Source organism: Lycorma delicatula, chromosome 9, assembly GCF_047948215.1.
Source record: "Lycorma delicatula isolate Av1 chromosome 9, ASM4794821v1, whole genome shotgun sequence".
Lineage (NCBI taxonomy): Eukaryota > Metazoa > Arthropoda > Insecta > Hemiptera > Fulgoridae > Lycorma > Lycorma delicatula.
This window is the reverse complement of record NC_134463.1, coordinates 41,919,972-41,947,301: the sequence shown is the minus strand read 5'-3', so window position 1 is coordinate 41,947,301 and position 27,330 is coordinate 41,919,972. Positions and strand designations below refer to the sequence as shown.

Here is a 27,330-nt window from a genome sequence, read left to right as displayed (position 1 = left end):
GATTATTAATTTTTAAAAAACCCGGCAAAGAGTTGCATAACTCTTTCCCGGTTATAACGTTGATAAATTTTTATTTCTAATTCAGTGTAGGGAAATATTAATGAACTAGGTATGCAATATGTAGAGTACAATTACGAAAAAAAGTCAAACTATTCTGTAAACAAATTTGGGTCCGATTTGATCTTCTTAATCAAATATATTTTTACCTTAAAAATTATGTAATATTAAATGTATGAATGAGAAAAAAATCAAAATTCCAAGTAAAACATTTCGATTCCCGGTCAACCACCTCCTTTACCATAGATGGTTTTGTCATCAAAATTGTACTGTATTTATAGTATAAATGATTAAAAAAACTGAATCCCACTTAATTCCCTGCTTGACAGCTACCTCATTTTTTAATGACAGTCACAACTTGAAAAACAGATGAAGTATCAGAAATTATAAAAAATTTTTAAATTCTTAAGTCGGGTTTAAATGTTAATTTATCGGAGTAATTTATTTCAATAAGTCGGCCCGATTCGGTGCAGTGTTATTCAACAAGGAAAAAATATATAGTATATAACATACGTACAGTATGTTCCATAATTTTCCATACAGCATACATAAAAATAAATAATAATAATTAATGTAGTAATAATAATATTAAAAAAATACGTAAAAATAAATAAAAATTGTCGTCATAAAAACTTTCCGTATATATGGAAACTTATGGGACCTCTGTTGTATAGTTAAACGAAAAAAGAAAAAAATCAGGTCGAAGCCGGGATACATATACCAAATATTTGTACAATATTCAACATTTTTGGTTCAACGGTTTCGAGATACGAGGAAAAACTGTTTAGAAATAATGATGAATTTTCCCCTTCCTCTAAATCTGATCTAAATGAATTTCGATCCTTAGCCGCAGATAAAACAAGGTAATCTTTCTTATAAATAGAAGGAAATGAATAACAAAAAAAAAATAAATAGCTAGATTATTAGCTAAAAAAAAGAGAAAAAAAAACACGAAGAAAGCAGACTAAAAAGTAACAAATAATTAATAGATAAATCAATAAAAAAAATCTTCCAACTGTTAAGAAATAATAATCAAAAGGCATGTAGCCTTTTGATTATTATTAGTCCGATTTTAGAAAGACGATTAATTAAAGTTTAACGAAACATTACAATAATTTTTCGTTCCCGATCGTGAAAAAAAAAACCATTTACCTTTATTTTGACGAATATAAAATCCGACTGATTAAAAAAAAAATTAAGACTAGACGATACCAGCCTCCGTGGCGCGAGTGTTAAAGTCTCGGCCTTTCCCCCGGAGATCCTGGGTTCGAATCCCGGTCAGGCATGGCATTTTTCACACACGCTACAAAACATCATCTCATCCTCTGCGGAATGAATTCCTTGACTGGGATCCGAAGGTTAAATAAACCAAAAAAAAGAAATACTTGACGATAAAGGGTTTTGAAAATTATTACACCTGCTAAATCCAATGAATGGAATTTTTCCAATGAAAAAAAATCAAAAACTAAAAATTACGAAAACTACCTCCCCCGTTTTTTTAATTTTTTGAAACGTTTTGGAATGTCGAGCCAGTCCGAAGATATTAATCGAAATATAGACCGACCCGATACGTGTTTGTTCGTGCGTACATCTTCTGGAAATTTTTTATAATTTCTTTACGTTTATTGGACCGAGGGGAAGGGTGTCTTGAAGCGGCAACATTTGTAAAAACCTCAATACGCAAAATTTATCGCTGTTCTTTTTCTTTATAGCTGCTGTAGCGAGGAATGTAATATTATTTACGGATTACTTTTCCTGCCGTAAAACTAAAACCGCTTCGATTAAACGATTAATGTGTAGCGCGAAAGAATCGGAACGTTTCGTTTCTGACTCAGATTTCAACTCTGTACGTTTGAAATCGTACAGAGCTACAACAAAGTATTTTAATGTAGATTTTAACTTTTCATGTATTATATCACTTTACATAATGTAAAACATTAAACTGCAGTCGTTTTCAAAAACTTATATTTTCGGTGTCCTACTTTTTTTTTAAACAGACGCATTCTATATTCTTCAAAATACTGATAAAGTGGCATTTATAATTTTTTTCACGATGAGGGACGAAAAATTATTGTAATGTTTTCGTTATAGTTTCATTAATCGTCTTTTTGAGATCGGGCTAATATCCTGCCTTTTGACAATTATTATTTCTTAATAGTTTAAATATTCCTGTGATTAATTCATTTGGTAATTTATTATTTGTCACTTTTTAGTGCGGCTTTCTTCGTGTTTGTTTTTTCCTTTTTTTTTAGCTAACAAATCTATTTGGTTATTTATAATTATTTTTATTATACATTTCCTTCTATATGCTAGTATTAATAAGGAAGCATTGTATTATCAGCGGCTAAATTTGCTCACCATTCATCTAATTCGTGCACGAGCACAATAATTTTACACAGATAGGTCCTGAATAAACTCGGTTTAGTATTTTATAGCCACAGTTACTCGCATAACCGCATACAGCGATAAAAATCCGTAAAATAAATATGTTAGAAGTTAAAATTACATTATCATTTTTTTTTAGGAATAGAAATTACAACATAAATACAATTAAAAGCTATTATGAAAAAAGAAAAATAAATAAAAAACAATATTTTTTTTAAATCGTTTCTTATTTACGCCATTGTATCTAATTTTCTTTATAAAAATTTGTGTATATCAGATGAAATTTTAAAAAAAAAACATTTTCCGAAACCCGTTGTACACATTTGATTGTTTCTTTCTTTAGCTGTTATAACAACAGGGCGATTTATAAATATTTATCCCGCTCCTGGAGAACATCCCTCGGAGTAATTTGAAATAAAAAGTTCATGCAAACCGATAGTTCATTTTAGAGTCGCTTGTAACAAACAGCTTTTTTCATCATATATTATTAAAAAAGGAACATCGTATTGAAATTCAAATGTTTCAAATCGGATTGACCGTAATATATTATCGGTATTCGATTTAATATAATCATTATTGCCACTAATAAATAATATTAAGAAATTAAAAATATATTTCAAAGAGATTTTGGAATCTAAAATAGATTGACTAATCATTTCCTGTCTTTTTCTTCTTAAGCAACGAATCGTACCTAAGAACCACCGATCCACGAATTAAGAACATACATTTTTTTTATCGGCGCTTAGGTTATTTAGTATTTGATTATTGTGTTTTCGTTCTAACAACAGAGGTATTTTCCCGCGAAACAAGTTGAAAATTTTTAAGGTGATAAACATATTTTTATATCATGAAAGACCTTAGGGGATATTTACATTCTTCTTCTGTGTTCCTTTTCAAATTTTTATTAGGGATTTTTGTCGGTAGATTTTTTTGTAATGCTATCCGTATTTTAAACTAAATATACCCTAAATTATTAAAATGAATTTTAACTTAAATTTCCCTTTAAATTTTGAGTTTTTGAACTTTAGTAAAAAAAAAGTTACGGATTAGTTATTAGAATTTTTTTTTTATTGCTGAATTAAAAAAAAATTGCAAAAGGAATATGTTTTATTTTTACTTTCCTTGCTATAGCGGCAAGATATAAAGGAAAAGTATAGCGATCGGTCAAAATGTTGGTTATCCGGGTTTTTACCAATTTAAAAGTTTCAAGATATTCTTAGTTAAAAAAATATACAAAAATTATAGAATTTTCGTAACATTTATGTATTTGCCGTTAATTTTTTTTTTTCCATAAGATTCTATATTAATAAAATATGAGATTATTTGATTAATAATAATTGAAAAGGAACGGGTGGGCATGATACACCAAGAATAAAAGAAGGAATTTCCGCTGTATTTATCTGGATGATTAAGGGAAACTGTGGTAAAACCTTGATCAGAAAATCACAAAATTCACAATTATAAAATTATAATTGATTATTTAGAATATAAACCCGTGAAAAAATATTAAGGAAAAATTTAGGAAGATATTAACATCATATCATACTGTTATATAAACATTAAAGTTTGTTCGTTGGTTACTCATTCACTCAAAAATTATTGCACTGATTTCAATTAATATTTTTTTATTTTCTTTCGTTTTTTATAGAGAAACAACAACAAAAAAACAGTTCGTTGAATTTCGAGCAGCATCCACAACAGCCGAGAATGAATATCAAGCAAATGAATATTGAAGGACACATCAAATCAACGTGCGAAACCGCGGGAAGCCACTAGAATATAATAATGAAAATTATTTCAGCGCCATATTTATGTACACGTTGAACCGGTTGAAGAAAATTCAGTTTCTTTTTTTAAATTTTATAATTACTGTCGTTTAAAAATTCATTTATATACTAATTTGTTTCTGTAAAATGAAATTTTTAATTGACTTTAAATAAAATCGATGGGGAGATTTTTAGGGAATTTATTAAAAATGGCAATGAAAGTATAAGATTATTTTTAATAACCTGAAATATTGCGTCGAATTACAGTCCTTTTTTCTGGTTAGGTAGAAATGGATATTGTTACTTTTTAAGAATAAGTGATGATAATTCTTTTAGGGTTGATGGGTCACACTAAAGTATAAACAAACGAATACATTAAACGTTTTTATTTTTTAAATATCGATTCATAGTTATAGGCGCCAAAGATCTGATAGCCTGATGATCTGAAAACCCGTTCTGAATTTTTGAGGAAAACCTAAGAAATGATACAGGCTGGAGTCATATAAAATTAATCTCAGCTGTCTGACACCAGTATCTTATGACACATTCGGTGTCAAAGATGGTATGTTTGTCGCGAATTTGTTTAGTTGAAGGTCATTGACTCACTTTTAAGTCTTCAGCCTTTCCCTCCCGTTCAGCAAGTCTATAGTGTTTTTGCGTCATGGTGTATTCAATCGAGCAGCATGTATTCATTGTGGAGGAATATGTTCGTACAACTTCAATAAATTCGGTTCGTGAAACGTATCCTAGAAGTAATATTCCTGCAAAATCAACAATTTAAGATTTAGTGAAAAGGTGGCGTAAAACCGGGTCTTTTACCGATGCGAAGAGAGTGAAACGACCAAATGTTTTAACTCCGGAAGTTGTCGCTCATATAGCGAATCGTATTAGAAGGAATCCTTACAAGTCAACACGACGATTAACCCAAAAAACAGGAGTTTCTTGAACATCGTGTCGGCGTATATTTTACGGTTTATAAATGAAAGCTTATAGCGTGAATTTTGTGCATGAATTATAATAACATGGTAAGGGTAAACGAGTAAATTATTGCCAGATGTTCTTACAGAATATTAGCGAAGGATTTCTTGATCCTTTTCTCTTCATTTCAACAGATAAAGCATTTATCAGGTTACGTTAATTCTCAAAATACGGGGCACTGGGCTACACAAAATCCAAAATGAAACTCATCAGAAACCACTCCATGACTTAAAAAATTAGTGTTTGGTGTGCAATTTCTGAAAGCCGGATTATCAGACCAATATATTTTTTTTAAATTGTTAATATCGAAATCTATTTACGACTGTACAAAGAATTTACGCATAATTTAACTCCAGAAGAGCTTTGTTATTGATAGTTTTAATAAGACGGATCGATTTGCCACATTTCTGATCGGTCTCTCACTCGAATCAACCGAGATTTCACGAAGGATACAACAATCAGAAAGGCTTTTTGACCAACCCGATCTCCAGACTTATCGCTGTGCGATTTTTACCTCTGGACCTATATGAAAGTATACAAGAATAACCCCATGGACGTTGAAAGAGTTAAGAGACAACATACGACAAGAGATTGACAGGATTCTAGTTGGAGAAATATGATTCGCCGCGCTGAACTTTGTATAGCGGCTGGTGGTGAACATTTTGAACAGAGAGATTAAGATTACACTGCAACATTGAAAAATTTTTTTTTCAAAAACTGTAATTGAAACTCAATAAATGTAAGTAATTTTATATAACTTTTTGCTTTTTTTTTTCGTTTTAAAATTTTTTTTTTTCTGGGGCCAGTTTTATTCGGCCCATTCTGCATTATACTTTATTAGGAAATATATGTAGGTAAAATAAATATTTAATAATGATAAACTTAGCCTTTTATTAGGGTGCTCCAAGGCAAAACAACAAGATTTGAATTTCTTACCGATCGAAATCAATTTGGTAATCCCAAGAGAATTTGTCATGTAATAAAACACGCAAAATAATAATCATATATAATATTTTTCGTAAATGAATGTTTTTTATAGTTACTGAAATTTCAACTATACGATCTATTAGATAGAGAATTTTGCGGACTGAAAATTGTTGCCTGAATTTTAGGCTGTACTATTTTGGTTTAAAACATTCTGTAAATCTTATTTTTTAAGAATATAATTTTTTTTTGTATCTAGGAACGTTTAAAAGCTAAATATATTTTTAATTTTAAATGTACCTTTATCTAAAACATTGAAATTCCATTTGTAGAATTGCGACTGTTTCTATTAAAATACACTTTATGTTTTTTTTTTTTTTTTTTAGTAATCTTCCATCTTTCTTCATTAAATGATAATTTATTAATTGCCTTAATCGGAAATGAATTCTGTTGTAAATATAAAAAATTCAGCGGGTTTGAATTTTAAAATTATAACGATACGCTACTTTTTATTCTTTAAAAGACCAGTCTACGAGAAAAAAGGAATTATTAAAAAAAATTTAACGCAATTATTTTTGTGAATTTTCCAATCCTAGCTAAGCCGATTAAGGGTACTAGGTCGCTATTAAAGTGAGAAATATCCTTTTAATTTTTTTCTGTGACCGAGGAATTACATATTTTTTGTTTAAATATAAAGATAGTGAGAAAAGTATTAGTAATGTTACACTAAATAAATAGACGACTACAACGTTTAAAAATCAAATTATTAAATGCATCCTCCGTTTCAAACCGAATTATAACCTACACATTAAAGTGAAAAGTAAAATTCAGAATCGTTTAAAATAACAGAAAAAAAAATTTATTTACTATCTGAAAAAAAGGTATACTTTTTCCTTTCTTTGTTTTGAACAAAATATGTAATTATTTTCACTTCGTGTAATACATTTTTTAATTTTTCAGTTCTTGTCAGCTTTTTTCAATTTTATTATAATTATTCAAATAATTTAATTAAAAATAACTAATTAAATAATTTAAATTTTACGTTAAAAATATTTAAATTAAATTTCAAGTAGTAAACTTAATCGGTTCTCAGCCTGAGAAAAATGAATAAAAACAATATTTTTAAAATGTTTACGTTTGTATTATATTGTTTTTATTATGTGTTTAATTAACGACAAAAACTCTGGTAAACTGAGGTCGAGTGAAAGGTTAAAACTGATTAAATTGTATAGTAAATTACAAGTTTTTTTTTTTATTGGGAGATTTTCGTAATGCGCTATGTTTTACTGGCCGTTCCGTATTTGTTCGATAAATAAATTAAACTGCTACCTGCATAAAATCTCTACTTAATAAAAACATAAAACAATTTATATAAAGAATTTAATTAAAATAGTTGTTAATTATTATAAATATTTGTAATCAGTTTATTTTTTTAAGAAAATAACTATTTTTCTGAATATAGTGATATATTATTTAAGGCTTTTTTGTTGTAAAAAATATGTTAAATTCTTGCTTATGATTATTTTGTTCCTAAGTTTTTGCGAGTTATACAGATTTTTTTTGTAGTGATTTTAATTAGTACAATATTTTACTTTTGGCGGAAAACGTCATTTGCATCTTATTTTCCGTTTTCACTTTCCCGACTGTAGTTCTATAGCTGCTTTTAGTAATAAAGCTATTTATGAAAAAAACAGGGCAGTCAGCCAAAATTTTGGGAATTCGGGGTTTTATATATATTGACGTTTTAACAATTCCTTAGTCCAAAAATGTATAGAAATTTCCGAAAGATTTATGAACGTACATATAATCGGTCTATATTTTGATTAATACTTCTGCTCTGATTAAACATAAATTTTTCGAAAACAGTTAAAAACTCTTTTTACAAATGGAGCATTGGTAGTATTACATTTTTGAAAAAATTAAAAAAATTGAGAGGTAGTTTTCACAATTTTTAATTTTTGTTTAGTAGTCGTAGAAAACTAAACTGTAGTACGATGAATGTTCTTATTTTTATTAATCTATTATTAATAAAATTCCAAACTTTTAAGTCAAACGGAATTAGCGATAAGAGAATATTCAACATTATTTCTAAACAATGTTTTGCCTCATATCTCGAAATATTCGTTGACGTTGAAATCTGGCAAAAATATTTAGCTCTATATATTCCAGCTGATTTTCGATCCCATCAAACAGAAAGTACCATGTTATTTTTGTTTTTTAATATTGCACAAAATCGGGAAAATTTATTGAAATAAATAATTCAATAAATAAACTTTTAAGCCCAAAAAAAACAAGAGTACTGAATGGGGCTACTTAAAATATCAATTTTTTTTTAACTTTAATTTTCAAGATTGAAAATCCAATTGGTATATTCATGGGAATATATTTTAAAAAGTTTTTAACTTTTTTTTGTAATTTCTGATTCATTATCTGTTTTTAAATTTATGGCTAGTACTCGTATTAAAAATGTTATTGAGGTAGCTACCGTGCAAGGGGATGATTTGTACTGGAAGTTTTCTATTGAACATTTTGATCTTTTCCATAAATATACTCTAAATATTTCATAATTTCGTCATTAGTATTTGAAAAATCTTATAGCAAATCAAGAATAATAATCAAGAGGGAAATGTTACATAATCATTTGCAGACGTTTTGTATTGTAGGTTCTGAAAATAAAACGACGTAACCTAAATAGGCAATTTACTGAGTGACTAAGTAAATGAATTTTATTTTGGTAAAGTAATTCTAGCTTGTTTATTATTATTATTGAACACAAGGGAGCTAGAGCCTCGATTTATGTCTTAAAACCTTCCCTGGGATATCGCGAATGTATCATAAAAATTTGAAAGCAATCAATCGGTTGGTTCTCGCGTTGATGATCTTGGAAAACGAACAGACAAACTTTCGCATTTACATATCAAATTGTATCGGTATGTAGATAGATGTTTGCAAAATTGACTGCAAATGTTCGAGAGAAGTAATAGAAGTAGTTGATGTGACAAAGATATCTTTCCGATCTAAATAACCGTATCATATACACGGTGTATATGATACGCCCCTTTGTGAGTGTGGTAAAAATCAAACTGTCAGACACATCACAGAAGTTTGCCCTAGGACAGCTTATGAAGGGAATCCTGAAGATTTCCTGATGGCGACTCCAGAATCAGTAGCATATATTAGTTTGTTAAATCTTTGTTTGTAATTTTGACTGTAATTGGTGTTATGTTTTGGTGCCATACGCTAAATAAATAAACACGGTGTATTTTTTAGATAGTAACATGAAAGCATTTAAGTGACGTTTATTGAGAGGGATGTCCAAAAATTAAATTAGAAATTGTCGTGGACATGTTCAGAAGAGAATGCGAACAAGGCTCCGAGCTCTGAAAGCAGAGTCTAGCGGTTATAAGAGACTGTCGAAATTAAAATTATACCGTTTTAATCAATCAATTATGTGTAATATTATTATAATCGTTTGATTAGTATTAAAGTACATTTAATAAAAGTTAATTTAATATTAATGTTAATAGACTTATTAACTTCCAATCTATTAGAAAGTCTAGGTCATTTTCTAAGATGTTTCTTATCGTATATCTTAGTTTCAGTTTAAAAATTTATAAAAGGCTTTATTTTGTATAATGTATGTATTTTCATTAATAAACATCTTTATCTATTTATCTAGTCATACTCGCTTTCTGTCGGTAAGTTTATCGGTGATAAGAATCGTCTATCGGATGCTGCAATAAAAAATATTAAGGGGTGCAAAAAAAACAAATATATTTTGTTACTTTAATATTAAATATAATTTTTATATTAAAAAAACCGGGGATTTTTAATATAACTAGGTTTTTTTTTATATTAAAAGCCGGGATAGGCCGGCTTTGAGAAGAAATGTAGGAGATTTAGCAAACATTACAAAAAAAAATTTGGGGAGGAATATTTCCATCTGAAATCAACAAACAAAAATCCTCTAAGCGGCATGTGTTCTGTGAATCAGGAACCTATAATAAATTACGAGGAGCAAAGCCGTTGGAATTTCATACGATCACGCCGGCGACATCCGCCTTGCTCCTGTTATAATTAACCGAAGCCAATTCTTAATGATTTGAGTAACCCATATCTCCTACATCAGTATTTATACGGCAAAAACCATAACCCTATAATGTTTCATTCAACAACTTATTTGGTTCTCAAAATCATATCTGTCGCCTTGCCGAATATATAATTAGAAGTTCCGTCTCTTTATAAAAAAAAAAAAAGTGTTTTGTGTATAATTAGCAGGAAATATGAAAGTCCGGAAAAATTGGAGACTTTCAACTTATAAAAAAAATTTGGATTTACTAAATGTGTGTAAAGCAGATCGCTGGGTTAATGAAATAAAAAAGGAAGATATTTTTTGAAGTAAAAGAGAGAGATCCTTTACATCGATCTTTCGGGGCTGGACTGTATTAATTTATACACATTTCTCTCAAAAACAATAAGAAATATTGTTACCAAATTTGATCGCATGTTATCTATAGGTAGATAGGGGAATCTATGTGTGAGTCTAATTGTAAATTATAAATAAACCTCAAAAGGATAAAAAAAAAAAAAACAGTTATTTCAAGGCAATATTTTTTTCGCTTTCTGAAAAAAGTACTTGAATTTGGCTGATTTAACCCGGGCAAGATAGAATGTTCAGACTTATTTAATATAAACGTAAAATACCTAGGATCCAGTTATAATAATGTGGTTAACAGAAATATTAACATGATATAATAAAAGTTAACCCCAGATTTTATTCAATTTTAAATTTATTATAATTAATTTATCATTACGGAATAAAACGAAACTAATTTTATTCCATGTGTTTTATATATATTTATATATTCTTTGAGGGAAGTGAAGTGATGATAGAATCATAAATTGTATGTATTTGTCTTATGTTTTTGTTTTAAAAAGTACAAAAAAAAAATAATAAAAAAAAATAGTAGTATTAGCTTTAAAAAGTGATAAAACCAACTCTAAAATATATAATTCTTTTTTAATTGATTTAAATTCAAAAAAGAACTGAATAACTGAATTAATAACTGAATTATTACTTGTAATAACTGAATTAGTTATTACTTTTTAGAGCGTTTTTAAAGGCGGGAAACGAGAAACCGCCGCCGTCTTTATAAATATACAAAGAAGAATGTACAAAAATAACGTAAAGAATTGAATTCTACCCGACTCGAACTAAGGATTTGTGAAATGAAATGTAATTTTAATGTAATGTATTTTTTTAATTTTTGTGTTAATGTAATTTTTTTACCTTACACACTTTACTTTATCCAATATATTGTACAAAATATGCATTCGAATGGGTTTTTTCAAATAGAATTTAAAATAATTTTTAAATCTAATTTTTACTCGTGTAACAAATTTTCATTTATTATTTTTTTTCGTTTTCATTCGTAATTATTTTGTTATCAGAATCAATCAAGTTACATTTGTATAGTTACGGTAACGGCATCCGATGATTTAAGGTATGAATTCGAAAAAATTATCTTCTGATTATTTATTATTTATTTATTTTGTAAATAAGGATAGGAATCCGCCGGATATCGGTTACTAATCTCTGTTAACCGAAAATTTGTAGCGTGTGAAAAATTCCATGCCTAACTAATATTTGAATACGGGAACCTCCAGATGAAAGGTAATGAAAAGAAAATCATCAATAACAATTTTTATTTAAACAAATTTGCAGTTAATTTATGTGGAAAAATTATTACAACAAATGGGGGAATTTTCAAAAAATATATCGATTCGGTCAAAGCTTAAATATTTACTAATGACAATTTCCCATTTTTAATATGGTTAAAAAAAACGGTGAACCCTGGACTCGTGTTGATTTTTATACTTCTGAATTTTGTTATTTATATCTGTTTTTACGTTACATAAAATAATTTGACCTATAATATTTGCATTAAGGATTAATTATTAAATAAGTAGTTGTAAATTTTATACTTCTCTAATCCTTTGCCTTGTTTATGTCTACGAAATCAAAAGATAATCGATTTATAGTTTATACATGTATATATATATATATATATATATATATATATATATATATATATATATATATATATATATATATATATATATATATATATACAAAAAACTTGAAGTCAGCAAAAATTTTTATTTCCAGGTAAATAAAAATAAAAATAACAAACAAAAAAAAAAACAGACATTTTATTATTATAAATCAGACTGAAAAAATATTTCATCATAATTACTGAACCGCTCTTGTTAATTATAAAAAAAAATATTATACCTAAAAATTGTGTACATAAAAAAAAAATTAAATAAAAACAAAGGTAAATAAATATAAACTGATAATTTTAGTACGAACATAAATGTTAAAAAAAAAAATTTAACTATGGAAATAAAGACTTACCGATCAAAAAGACGATAAGAATTGTTGATAAACCGCCGGTTTTCCTATCCTTTAAATCCATAGTTTTGGTTTTTAAATTTATATCTGTTAAGAAATTATTTTTTAGTACTTCTTGAACGTCCCTTCACGACCCGTTTGATTTCAGAAAACCATGCGTATTATTTATATAGCGAAACACGAGTTGTTTTATTTTATCGCGCCGATAACAATGAAGTGTGCTGTTAGCGTACCGTACACGCACAGGCTATGCGCCACAGTGCCACCGACTCGAACTCGATTCCACTCCTACTCCGGCCGACTCCCAGACAGGAATGTTAGGATACACACTGACACTGCAACTGCATACTATCGTATTAACTTCAGATCACTCACTCGTTTCCTTTCTCTCTCATCCCTTCTTACTTTCCTTTGTCTATCCTCTCTCGATCACAGAATGATTTATTTTATTCGAATATGTTCTGGCGCAGCATCCAAACCGGACTTCCCTTTTGTTATAATTTAACTTATCGAGAAAAATTAACTCAAAAAATTTTTTAACGTGAACCTTAACGACCTAATCTTAATTTTAATTGAAAAATTGCAAAATATTTGTTACCTGAATTCAACATTTTATAAAAACATTTTTATAACTATTTATTCCAAAGTATAAAATATTGGTTGACTATCTTTGTCTCTACTTACGCAAAAGTCTTGTATCAACGGAATTTAAAAAAAAAAACTTTTTGTGTTTTAAAATAAAACAACGAACAAACTTTTCCTTTAACCATTTAGAAAATGTTTTATAATGAAAAGACCGTAAAATTGAAATATTTCAATAGTTATTTCTTCTAGATTTCTCTAAGAAATTGTCTCTTTAATTTCTAATTTGTAATTCTTAAAGATGTATGAATGTCATCTTCGGGGATAAATTTCTTGCCATCAGAAAGGTAAATATTTCGGCTCACAGTTCAATATTACTAAATTATAGAATTCTTTTTTTTTTAAGTACTTTAAGGAAATAAATTTAAAGAAAAGAAAAAACTGATTATTAAAGAAAAATTAAGCAAAAAATTTAGGTAAATTATAATTGTAAAATAATTTTCTATAAATTTAATATAATTTTATATATATAAAAATGAAAGTCGAAAATAAAATTACTACCGAAAAAAAGTAGCTAGTTTAAAAAAAAATAGCTACCCCAAAAAAATGGAACGAACTGCAAAAGAATTTTTGACGAGGGGTTTTAAAAAGATTCCTTCGAAAAATTATTGGAAGTTTAATTGTTGATACACAAATATAAATTACACAGAAGGATCTAATTCGCCAACTGATTTATTTAAATTGTTTTTCTTTAACATTAAAATTTAAACGATTTTTTCGAATGGGAAAAAAATATTAAGAAAAAATTTTGTGGATGGAATAAATAGTTTTCTAAGAGGTAAATTTTTTGAATATAAATTTACAGGACATGGAATAAAAGTAAAACATCTGTTTTTACCGACTTTTTGAAGAAAAGTACGGTATTAATTTCGGTCACATGGTGGAAATGGCGAGAGGAAATGAATTTTCTTTATGTTTTGAAGTATAAAGAATTATAAAATACCATTCATTTAAATTGGGGGCTTTCTTATGTATATAGGTCTGTGTAAAAAAACTTGTGGCTCAGAATTTCAAAAACTACTAGATCAATTTCCTTGAAATTTATATATGCTGTAGTTAGTGTATCTGAAGTTGTGTGTACGAAAATTTGATAAAGATTGGTTTGAGTTACCTCAATTTAAGGTTGAAAGAATTTGAGCAGGGCATATTAAAAGTGTGGTTCGTTATGATGCTGCTAGTTGAAAGGTTGACGTTTCTTTACCGACGGTATCTGTTGTTTGAGTGAAACAAGACATATTTTTTCAAGTACTGGAATTTTTATTTTCATTTTTTATTGCAGTGCGTTTTTGACGGGTTACTTTTTTTATGGATCAAAGGGTTTTTTTTTGTGAAATTTTAAATTAGATTGAGTTGATACTTTTTCAAAAGGAACTAACATTTATTTTTAAAAAAATGTAAATAAAAAAAAGTGAAAATGGTTAAAGAAAAATACAAAAAAATAACAGCTAAATTTAAAATAGCATAAGAGTAAATTATAAAATAGAATTCGCATACATAAAAATAGAGGTTTATTATAAAAAAATTTATCGGATATTTTAAGAGTATATAAAAAAATGTATATTTTTTCTGCTTAGATATTATACAAGATTTTACTGGTATATTTAACAAAAGGGAAATGTAGTTTTATTTGGAAAAAATACCGATTTTCATGAATTGAGATTAATATAAAGTGGTGATGTTTGCAAAATTTTGAAAAAAATTGATTCAAAAAACTGTCTACCACCTTGGAGATATGGACTCGAAAATTTTACCAAAAAATTACTCTATATAATTCAGTCTCAATTCCTATTTACTTACGTAAATAGGAACATTACCCCCAATTTTTTTTTTTTGCATCCCTGGGTCTTGAAACGTTAAGTAATCCTAAAAACCCATACTCCATTTTTTGACTGATTACCATACTTTCTTGCAGCATAGCTCTAGAACAAAGCTCTGGTCTCCAAAGTGGGGTACGCGTACCCAAGGGTGTACACAAAGTGATACTTGGGGTACGCCAGAGAAGAAGTATAAATAATTTGATTTTTGACCTCACGCGGGCACACACACACACACACACACACATATATATATATATATATATATATATATATATACGCACAGAGGTGTGCACGCGCACGCACAAACGAATCACGCACACATACATATTTCATTATCTATTATATTATACGGGGTATAACTTATAATTATTTTCGTCTTAGCTGTACGCGAACAAAACTTTTGGAGACGTGTGCTCTAGATCTATGACGTCAGGAATATAAAATAAGAATTGTCAATAACGATAACATCTTGAATGTTAGAAGTGGAAATAGGTGAGGTGGAAAATTTACGCCCTGAGTTAATTTTCTCAATAAGGTCGATTATTTATAGATATTTCAGTTAATTTACTTTCTCAGGTCAATTATGATAAAAGGGAAGTCAGATTTCGATGCTGCGCCAAAACATACAAAACGTATCTAGTTATACGTTCATACGCTTTCTCTTTATCTCTTAAAACAGCATATTTTTTCTTTTATATTATATTGCATATACTTAGCCCTGATCTGTTACTAATTTAGAAAAGATAATATTTTTTCAATTATATGAATTTATTTATGTACTCTTGAAATTCATTGATATTAAAAGAATTTCGGAACATTGTATCATAAGGATTTTCATTATCTTGTTCAACACGAATTGGTGTTGGTAAACCGAAATCACATAAATACTTTTCATCAAGTCTTATAAATCTTGCCTTTAATTTTAATATGACCTCTCACCCTCCTTTCAATATGGCAAGCCGCTCTTAAGATATTTTTCAATAGAGATATTTTAAATAGAGGTCTTTTTGAAGTTAATGATAAGGTTGTAAGTCTTGGTGAAAAGTATTTATGCGATTTTGGTTTACCAACACCAATTCGTGATGGACAAGATAATGAAAACCCCTTTGAAACAATGTTACGAAATTCTTTTAATACAGTGAACTTCAAGAGTACATACATACTATTTTTCTAAATTCTCACCAGATCAGCGTTAAGCATATGATTCCTTCACTCATAATAGTGACAGAAAAAAGTATTTTTTTAAATGCTCTTAGAGGCACAACGAAAATATTTTTGTTAATTTTCTTCTCGCATATGTTGAATCGATAGGTAGCTTTGCTTTCGGTGTAGCGTCATTAGGCATCGCTACGCCTTCGCTGGTGGTAGAACAGCTCACTCAACTTTTAAATTGCCGTTAAATACGTCATATGGAGAAGAGTCCAGTTTGCTGTATACGTAAAAGTGGTCTTCTTGGTAAAATTTTGCAAGAGCTTATTGCATGGGTTGAATACACCATGATTCATCGAATTCATCTTGAAGCAACTTTCCCTCAGAAACCTTAGGTCATATGATATGTTGATGGAAGGCATAACTTTTGTCTTTGCTAGAGATTTTCGTAAAACTTTACCAGTGCTGGCAAAGCCACGGCGGGGATGTAGTATATATATATATATATATATTTAAATTAGCAGGGTTTTTTGTGGAGGGGGGGGGGGGAGTTCAGCCACCAAATTTTCACAGTGTCGTAAGTGTCGTAAGTAAAAGGGTAAATTAACCTTTCAAGGTTCTCAATTCCCAGTTAAAAAATAAATTCCTAATTAAAGAATAACAAACTCAAACGGCTGATTTTCATGCCGAAATGGAGAGTGTCTCTATTTTCTGTGTAAAAGATTCTGGACTCGATTCCCGGTCAGGCTTGGCGTTTTCCAAACGCTACAAAAATTTCTCTACCGTAGGAGTTTTAAGTTTATTTATTTATGAATTTATTATAGTAAACATGGTAATCTATGTTTATAAGTAAAAATACTCGGTTTAATGAACTCTTTATTAAATCATGGAAGAGAAAGAATACTGTTCTAAAGAACTTCGCTCATCCATTAAGATTTTATTGTTGCAAGGCAGAGCGGTTTTGTAAGTCACGATACAAAAAAATTAATAAATAAGGTTTATAATTGTATTTACCTACGAAATAAGCTTCATTTATGAATTTACATTGTACTCTTTCTGATTTGTAAATAAAAATTTAAAATAACATGAATTCTGTTAAAGAACAGGTGTCGATTTTTTGACATCAAATATTAATTATACCAGCCTACATTTACAACCATAGTCTCTATATCCGCTGATAGGATTTTCCGCCTCTAGATATTCTTCATGATCTCTTCCTTTTATAATTTCTTATAAAAAGAATTTTCGTTGTATTTTCTGTTATATCACTCTACTACGCACTATTGACTTGATGTGAAGATATTTTCCGCCCAAAGCTTTGTTCGGATTAGCTGAGCAAGTGTTTGTTCCGGACTTGACAAATGAATGTTCGGTCATCGGGTATTTTAAAAATTAATTCTACTTGATAATTATTCCTGTAAAATAACAGCTATTGTATTATTATGTTAGCTGTAAATAAATTATCTTGTTTTTGTTTATTTTTACCGTTCTTAAAGTATAATCTCTGACACTCCAATTCCTAAACAAGATGATTATTATTATTTTTTTTAATGAGATCGCTGTTTTTATTTTTAACTCGAAAAACGAAAGATTATTAGGTTTCTAAAATTATCACTTCAATTTAAAGCGCTAGACGCTTTGTTTTACTCATTGCCTTTACGAAGTAAAGAGTAATGGAGCTATTGATCGCATTTATTGGTCTGCAAACTAAGTAAAATAGTTTTTGAAATCTTACGCAAACATCCACTGGATATCAGTACTTCCATTGATGCTTACCGATAACCATTTTCGAACCTCTTTACACACGTGTGCGCGCAAAAATATAATAATAATAATAATAAATTAAAAATTTAGAATCATCCATTCCATTCGTACCAGTCGTTTTTGACAAATCAGCTTGGCGATATTTTGAAATTTTAAATAATAATTATTAATCGATAACTTTTTCTGTAAGAGTAATAATATCTAATGATGAGTGGCATTTGTCAAGTAGGAGTAGAATATAATAAAATATAAAAATAATCTGTAAACAAAAAAAAAATAATAATAATATTAATAGTTTTTTTCCTTCAAAAAGACAAGTGATACATAGATAACAACCTGCTGTTAAAAGATGAAATAATTAAAATCGATAATAAAACAGAAAAAATTATAAAAGAAACATTAACAGAAACATATTCAAAAAGTAAATTTTTAGGCGATTTTCAAACCGTTTGAAAGAAAAACCGGAGTGAGATAAGGCGATGGTCTGTAAAAAAATATTGTTCAATTGAGCTTTGTAAAATGTAATTCAAGAATAGAAAAGGAAAATCTAAATAAGTAAAATAAAAAAAATATATATATAAAAATAGTAACAAGAACTAAATCTTTAAAAGTAAACTTTTTAGTATTTGCTAACGATCTGGTAATTTTGGCAAAAGACATTAGAAAGGGGGAAAATCAAAATTCAAGAAAAATTCGCAAACAAAATCGGTTTAAAAATATTATACGAAAAAACAAAATAATTTCGAATAATAAAACTATAATCCGAAAATAAAAATTTCAGGAAAAGATTCAATTAGCGAGTTCAAATATTTAAATGTTTAGGTGAAATAATTACCCGGAAAAGAAGGAATAAAAGCTAGAACAAAAAAAATGGAGACGGCTTATAATCTTAAAATAAATATTTACAATAAAAAATAGTTATCAAAAAACGCGAAATTAAGACACTTTAAATCCGTATTTTTATTGGAAGCATTATGAAGTGCAAAATTTCTCAAAAAGAATCTAGTATAAATTTAAAAAAGAATTTTAAGAAACATCCACGGTTCAAAACTCAAAGATAATTAAGAAAATCTGAAAAAATTTACCAAAATTTTGAAAAAAAAATAGTCCATAAATGAGGGAAAAAAAAGTCAAATTTTATTTTCACTTAACGTGGAATGGATGAAAATAGATTATCAAAACAAATATTTAATTTTTTCTGAAAAAGGATAACTATAATAAGCCGGTTCAAAGAAATTGAAAAAGGTTTAAAATTACTAAATATTGCCAAAGAAATAATTTTTCACAGAAATCCTTTTAGTAGATAAATCTAAATTTCCAGAGAGAAGCATAAAAGGAAACAGCGGATGGGTTTAAGAAAGGAAAGAGAAGTTAAGAGAAAGAAAGAAAAACTTTTGGAAAAGGAAGAAGTAGGATCCTTACATGCGTGATCCTTAGGAGGCCTGATCGCCAAAAAATAAACAAAAAAAAGCCTTGTTTGGAATCTAGCCCGGTGCTTTCTATGTATATGAAGCCTCTACGTGTTCCTTATTATGATAAATTTTTGCTAGTATGATATTCTAGTAAACCTAGATGAAATATATCGTCAGGGTCACACATTACATTCAAGGTTTCTTTTTTGGTTTATATTTACTGAATTTCATATTTATGACACGATTGTTTAGTTCAAATTTTTATATTCATCTTCGTCTTGAAACAACAAAAACTTGCGCTCCATCTTTGTCCTACGAGGTATACGTTTGCCCTTCTACAAATACTCCTCACTCAACGGCGATATTTTTGTGCCCGTACAATTTACACGATAGAATCGTAGTCTGATAAACCGTACTCGTAAAGCGTTTTCTGTGTTCTTCAACACAATTCGAATTTCGATTTATGTCTTTTTTTCTCTTCCTGTCTGATTCGATATGCCCAGCCACTGATCTCTGAAACTTTATCGGCCGCTTCGTAATCTTTGTTCGTGAATGGCGATCGATGGTCACGTTTCACTAATGAACAAACAGAAAACTATCGTCTCTGCTTTACAGACCTAAATGATGTCCACTTTTCCGACACTTATTATTTAATTCTCGTTTCGACTTTTGAAAAGATATTTATTATTTTGACTACCCTCGGGTACGGTATACAGCACTATATTCTAGAAGGTTAAATAAAGAAATTTATTCTAGTATTTTATTTTCACGCTTTACAAAAAGCCATCACTTTGGGTTTTGTAAATGATATAATTTTTTTTAGTCTTGCCCGCATTTTGAAATTCACGGAAAGTGCATGAAAAAGCGTCCTATTTTCGTGTGTGATAATCTTATCTGTTGAAAGGGAGTTCAAATCGGTCCTACAAACTCCGAAATTTTAATTATAAAAAGTAAACTTGTAACCCGCTCGAACAAATTTCATCTATATCCAAATCGAATATCATCGGAAATAAGCTGCTGCAAACCCGGCCAAATTTCGGTCGTATATTCCACAACTTTTACAATTACAATGTGAATTAGATTACTTCCAAAATATATTTTATAATTCCTGTTCTTTATCGACATAAATTTCTTACGGACCGTATCGAATGCTTTGATATAAAGGAAAAAAAGCGAAGAGTCTTTATTAAATTCCCAGATCTTTTTCGATCATTAGCTTTTAAACAAATACGTTATCCCCAAAGAAGAACTTTCTGTTCTAATTCTCCATCGCTCTTCGATTAGAATTATTTCAACGGCCTCTAACTTAACTTTAACTTAACTTAACTAACTTAACTTAACTTAACTTTTTTAGAAAATATTTTATACGCTACGTTTACTTATACTTTTGTAGTTAGCGCTAGCAGCCGCCGGTTTGGTCTAGTGGTTAACGCGTCTTCCTAAATCAGCTGATTTTGGAAGTCGAGAGTTCCAGCGTTCAAGTCCTAGTAAAGCCAGTTATTTATTTTTACACGGATTTGAATACTAGATCGTGGATACCGGTGTTCTTTGTTGGTTGGGTTTCAATTAACCACACATCTCAGGAATGGTAGAACTGAGAATGTACAAGACTTACACTTCATTTACACTCATACATATCATCCTCATTCATCTAAACGGTAGTTACCGGAGGCTAAACAGGTAAAATAAAGAAAGTTAACGCTAGCAGACCTAAATCGGTTTTTTTTCTTTCTTTAAGTGATACAATTACTACTGCCCCTTTTGATCACTATTTAATTTTTACCGAAAACTAAGGAACTTCAAAATCCTGCAGTTAAAGTTCTTTTTTGCTCTTTTAAACGTCTCGACGTTACGCTCATCGCTCCTGTAAGCCATTTCTGATACGCTTCAAACCAGTCTATTTCATCGGTTTTTGAAATTTCTTGTTGTGAGCCCGGTGAATTAACAGTACCGATCTCAATATCCGACCGGAAATTCTTATAATATTCTAGTAATTTCTCCCAAATTAATTTGAATAAAACCAAGTCGAAAATATTTTTCGAACGGAACGACTTATATGCTTGCCTTAAAATGATCAACATATTTACAAAAAGACGTTTTAAATATAAATATCCGATTACCGTATAATTTGTGTCCAGGAACATCCCTTGAAGTACACGCGCGTACAGAAATCGTTAGAACTTTATTTTTTTATTAAATTATGGAAGATCCCATCCAACAGGAATATTAATTCGCGATCTAATTGCGAATTAAAATTTAAATACTATGTATTCTATTTTGTTTTATGGTATGGAAGCTCGAGCACTCAACGGCAAGACATTAAACAATTCAATTCTTTTAAATTTACCGACGAATGTTTTAAATAGCTTGTATTTGTACATAAAGAATGTACGATAATGACGCTTTAAGGAGTACGAATTATTATTTAGAATTTATCGACTCTGCAAAGAAGAGTATTTAGGATATATTTTAATAGGTAGTTAATTAATGAGAAATTGAACTGTAAAAGAGATAACCAGAGGGGAATTTGAGAGGACGGTTCTATAGTTGACGACAGTATTATTCATAGTTCCAGTTAATGTAGATGTAATCGCCGTTACATTAACAGACTCGAAGACGCACGTATAAAAGAAGAATAACCTCTAATTCAGCGACGTTCTAGTATCGTTAGACTCTTCATCGTTTTATAAAACTTTTTCTTTCAACGAAAATATCATTCTCCTCTTTTGAAAAATACTTGTCTCGACTATTTTTGGTTTTACTTCTTACATCTTTAGGTAAACTGCGAAATTCCTATATCGCTTCATCCGTTCCACCGGTTTGAAGGCGATAATTTACTTCTAAAATGCCATCTTTTAATTATCATTCATTAGAAGTTACGTAATATTATAAATTAATGGTAACACCTTTTTCTATGTATTTAAATTATAAAGCGAAGTCAAAATTACTTCATCTTTACAGGGGCGGATTCAGCAATGAATTTGGGGGAGCCATTAGGGGCAAGGGGTCTCATTTTCCTACTCCCTTCTAACTGGGTTGGGTATATAATATTTCATATACTTTTACTGGATATATATACGATATTCTGAACTATTTTTAAACACGAAAAATCGTTTAACCAATCTTTTTGATGTAAAAGAGGCAAAAAGGGACGGTTTTGACAAAACTAAAAAAAAGTGATTAAGTTTCTTCAGTTTTATTTTGATTCATAAATATTAAGCTATAAGTTATTGGGAAGTGACCCTCAAGGGGGCTTCAGAAGCTAAATTAACTTTAAGCTCGAACTGTATAGTCCCTAACAACTTTAATCAAAACTGTCATGCAAGCAATCAAAATGATTAAATCCCATCTATTACTCAAAGGCCGCTGGGTTTTGACTTGCCACATAAGACATGGTCAACGCTAAAGAGAATACGGACTCAGCATGGTAGGTGCGTCTATTTCCTGTATAAATGGGGTAAAACACCGACGCCCCTTTGTGAGTGTGGTGAAAATCAAACTGTCAGACACATCACAGAAGTTTGCCCTAGGATAGCTTATGAAGGGAATCCTGAAGATTTCCTGATGGCGACTTCATAATCAGTAACTTAAATTAATTTGTTAAATGTTTGTTTGTAATTTTGACTGTAATTGATGTTACGTTTTGGTGCCATACGCTAAATAAATAAATCAAAATTATATAGTAATGTAAGAATGGATAAGAAATAATAAGATGAAGATTTAAATTAAGATGATTTTTATTTGTTCATTCATTTCAATATTTATAATTATTTTATTACAATCCAAAATTTTACACATTTTATTTCATATATTAATTATAATAATAATAATAATTATTATTTATTTACAAAATAAATTCATCTCGATGATTACGCATCTTAGCATACCGATCGATAACGCGCGATCTATATCGATTTGCATTTCGTTATGAATATACATTAGAGCAGGTGACGTCAGTCTCTCGTAATTCCTATTTATAAAAAAGGTATACTCGTATTCACGTTAATACCAGAGTTGCAAAGTTGTTATTTTGACAATACAATACTGGTAGAATGTTTCAATTATTTTCATAATGCAAGGCGTTCGGTCCTTTGGCTGGACCATGGCCTCCCCTGGATCCGTCTTTGTGATTTTCAGACCCGTTGTGCGGAATACTCTATGTGAGCAATTGTCCCATAATTACGTGTACATGTAATTTACTGCACGAGTATAACTTTACTACACAGCCAGTTTTCTTGACGAACTTTTGTGTTACGAATGTATTTTTCTCCTTCAATTAATTGTAAATATAAAATTAAACGATTTTAATATAAACTATTGGGTTCATGATGATCATCACTCACAAATAAATAGATTTGGGCTCGATTATACGATGATAATTGTCTACATCAATTCCACTCATCAGATTCGAGTAAACAGAAATATGAAGAAGATTTAAACTCGCTCTATTATTGAAATACGTAGAATCTTATATAATAAAAATTATACAATAAAACTTTATTGTAAGTACAATAAAGTAATATATAAATCATAATTTATATAAATAGTAAATAAAAACTAATAAATTTTGTTTATACTCCGTAAACTAGTCGGTAATACTCCATTAACGCTGTTAATATTCTATTACTCTGTGCGCAGTAGTCACGATACGCTGCTCATCTTAGACTTGTTCTAAAAATAATGAGTTTTTATTTAAATAATAAACCGTTTACACAGGATTTAAATGAACTACTAAAAAAAATGTTATAAAAAGAAATTTTTATAACAATTATTTTATTCCTAAATTTACATTTTTCCTGTATTCGTTTTATTCTTAAATTCCTTCGGAAGCCACACTTATTTGAATTAATGTCTTTTTTGTTTTTATATATCAGTTGTATGAATAAACCCGTCATCCGCGACCGATATTTGAATGTATATAGACATACATTTGCAGTAACTTCATTTGCGTTTATAAAGATTCTTTATTCTAAGAAGAATAATCGAACGTGAATAATTATCATTGAAATGCCAATAAATCATATAATTTGCGTGTATTTTTTTATTATCTATTACTTGTTGCTAATGATAAAACTTATGTTTTACCGGAAAATACTTAAGATGAAAAATAATTTTTTAAATATAAGTATCATTTGAACTTTGTTATTTATTGAATGTAAAAACGATAAAAATATGACGGCAAACAATAGATTGAATTGAATTAAAAATTGAAAAATACAAGTAAAGATAAGATAAAATAAAACCTTCTTGGAACAGAGATAAGTAACGTACGTGGCAAATAATTTTACGGATATGATGTATACAAATCTGCTTACCCTTTAAGTTATGCTTGTCAACGAATCACTTCCTAAATAGGTTATATGGCACTATATATATTTATGTATGATGTTTTGTAATACATATATATTTTCAAAACACCTTAAGTGACAAAGTTTTCAACCTTTTTCAATAAGTTATTAGCTAGTAATTATACAACAGGTTATACAATGCTTATAAAGTATCGGATTTAATAATGTTTTGTATTCATGTAAGTTGTTTTTTTTTTGTTGGATTCTACAAAAGATACTAAAAGGAAATAAGAAGCAGTCCTTTGCCAATTTTAGTGAATAAAAGAATGATATAAATTCTCGTATTTAAGGCAACGTTACCTTGATTTACAATTTTAACTGTTAATATATAGGCTGTAGAAACCGGACATCGATCGGCTCGCCTCGATTATCTCACTTTTTTATAAGTTATGTTTCTCCCGGTTTATCATTCGTTATTTAAATATTATACTAGTTGTACTACTGCTTTCACTTTATCTTCTGTTTACTTTAGTCATCTTTTGACTGAACAGAGACCGACCTCTTTTGATTTTTCTTTATTAATACCTTTCCCCGATTTATTTGTAAACGAGCTTTTTATTTGAAATAAATATTTAACAAACATATTTTAACGAATTTCTTTCGTCAGTATTGACATAATAAACGGTCTTTTATATCGATAGCTTAATAAAAATTTACAAATTTTTACGTTACTATTTCTTCGGAGTCTTGATCGTAGATACGGTACGGCGGGCGATATATTTTCACGTGTCGTAATGTTTAAATCGATGAACATCTACACGTACTTTACGCTCTAGCTTCTTTTTTTTAATAACGATGTACTTAATTTATGATGGCAAATATTGTCGAGGATATTTTCCGAGAGACTGTTTGTGTAACAAACGGTATTATTAGATCATAATCGTTTCGTTTTGCTAGAAAAAAAAAACTTTTGTCTGGATCGTAATTTTCTGTACTTTCATTACCGGTTCAAGAAAGACATCCGATACAGAACGAGCGTGTTTAACTCCACACGAGTTCTAAAAAAAGTTCTTTTCTTTTTTCGAGGTTTACGCAATTAGATAATTATTGTCGTACGAATTCCAAATGATTTACTTAAAAAACTTAACTACTTTTCCTGAACGATTATGAAAGAAACTTTAGGGTTGGTGTTAGGAAAACTATTTATTTACGATTTCCCCCTGAAAATAATAACCCATCTAAAGAATAAAAAAGATCCCGTTTTTTTCTTACTAGGAGTGAAGCGGGTTCCCGTTTTCCTCACCGACCCGAATACATGATAGGGTATCGGCAAGTCGAGCCTTCGGAAATTCAGGTAATATTAAGTCCTACGGTCGTTCATCCTTTCACTTTGTCCACCGGACGCACTGCTTGTATAATGGACACGATTACATTAAGAAAAAGGGACTAGAATCCGTTACCTTAGACTTTACATGCTTCATTGTACGGGACAGTTAGCGTAAAATATTACGGTGTACTTGTATCCGTTGCGAATGAGTTAAAGATACCGATTCAAGGTAGTACGTGAATTAAAGAATCTGCTGAAAAGAATTTTCCGGAAATGCATATCCAAAACTAGTGCTGACAGCGTTTTGTTTACAAAGCTTTAATCCAAATATGCTGACGGTTGTACGCCAGGCAAACGGTTAGCAGCAAGTCGTGACCGTCGCCGTAAGTAAACGTTTGTAGGCGACTTGACATAAGAAACTAATTGCTTACGGCATAACCATTCTCATAAATAGCATTCTTGTCGCGTTTAATGAGAAATGCGACAAGTAAAGTGAGTGTTGAACCGGATATTATAATACTACGGCATCTGCATACATGCCTTACCGAAATTTACGAATGACGACTTCATTCTCTTTAGTGCAGGGATTTTTATATAATGAACATCATTACTCTTAGAGAAAGCGATTCAGACTGATGCCGCTTTTATCTCAGATGCAGTACATGTGTTACCGGTACAAGAAACATAACGAGAGATAATGTGAAGGAACACATTTATTAGTACTAACTTCTTTTCCGTATTATTTATGCTAATATTTGTGATTTATATTTCTTTTTTTTATATAAATGATAGCTGTTGTCAAATTATTATATATTTTTGCAGACGATTAGAAAATATGGGATTCCAATTTTTCAGTCTGTACATCGATAATGGCAATGAAAGTAAGAGGAGGGAAAAGTCTGGACATAAGGTTAACGATATGAAGTGTCTGATTGTGCGGAAGTGAAGCACGGACGATAAGGAAGAGGGACTGGATTGAAGCTTTTGGGATATGGTTATTAATAAAGTGAGGAATAAGGAAGTGATAAACAAAATTAAAGAACACTTTTGTGGGAAGTACACAAAAGAAAAGGAAACCGGCTAAGGATGTGCGGTTAGAAAAACCTGAATCTTGATGATTTTATCGAAAGGATCATAGAGGGAGAAAAGAAGCGAGGAAGAATTAGGATAAAATTAATAGATAAGGTGAAGATCGGAAATTAAAAGGGGACGATGAAGTTGACTCGGTACAGAAATAGGTGGAACAGGATTGGTGTAAAGGACCTGTCAGATAAAACAGGAATGATGACATCCACAATATTTTCCACCAACATTTTTCTTCCCTGTACAAAGTAAAGTAAGTACTGTGATCGGGTTGGTCATATGAAAAATTGTTTCATACAAAAGTTTTAGGTAATGTTTAGAGG

The 27,330-nt window shown here is 29.6% G+C and overlaps 1 protein-coding gene across 1 annotated transcript in view; it reads right to left on the bottom strand.

Annotated features, from left to right (window-relative positions):
• Window positions 1–12,840, bottom strand: part of LOC142329847 (carbonic anhydrase 2-like) — a 296,099-nt gene extending 283,259 nt beyond the window's left edge. The window contains exon 1 of the mRNA XM_075374712.1: window positions 12,529–12,840. Within this exon, the coding sequence (XP_075230827.1) occupies window positions 12,529–12,589 (61 nt within the window). The 5' untranslated portion in view covers window positions 12,590–12,840. The remainder of the gene's footprint in view (window positions 1–12,528) is intronic.
• Window positions 12,841–27,330: the final 14,490 nt, after the last annotated feature.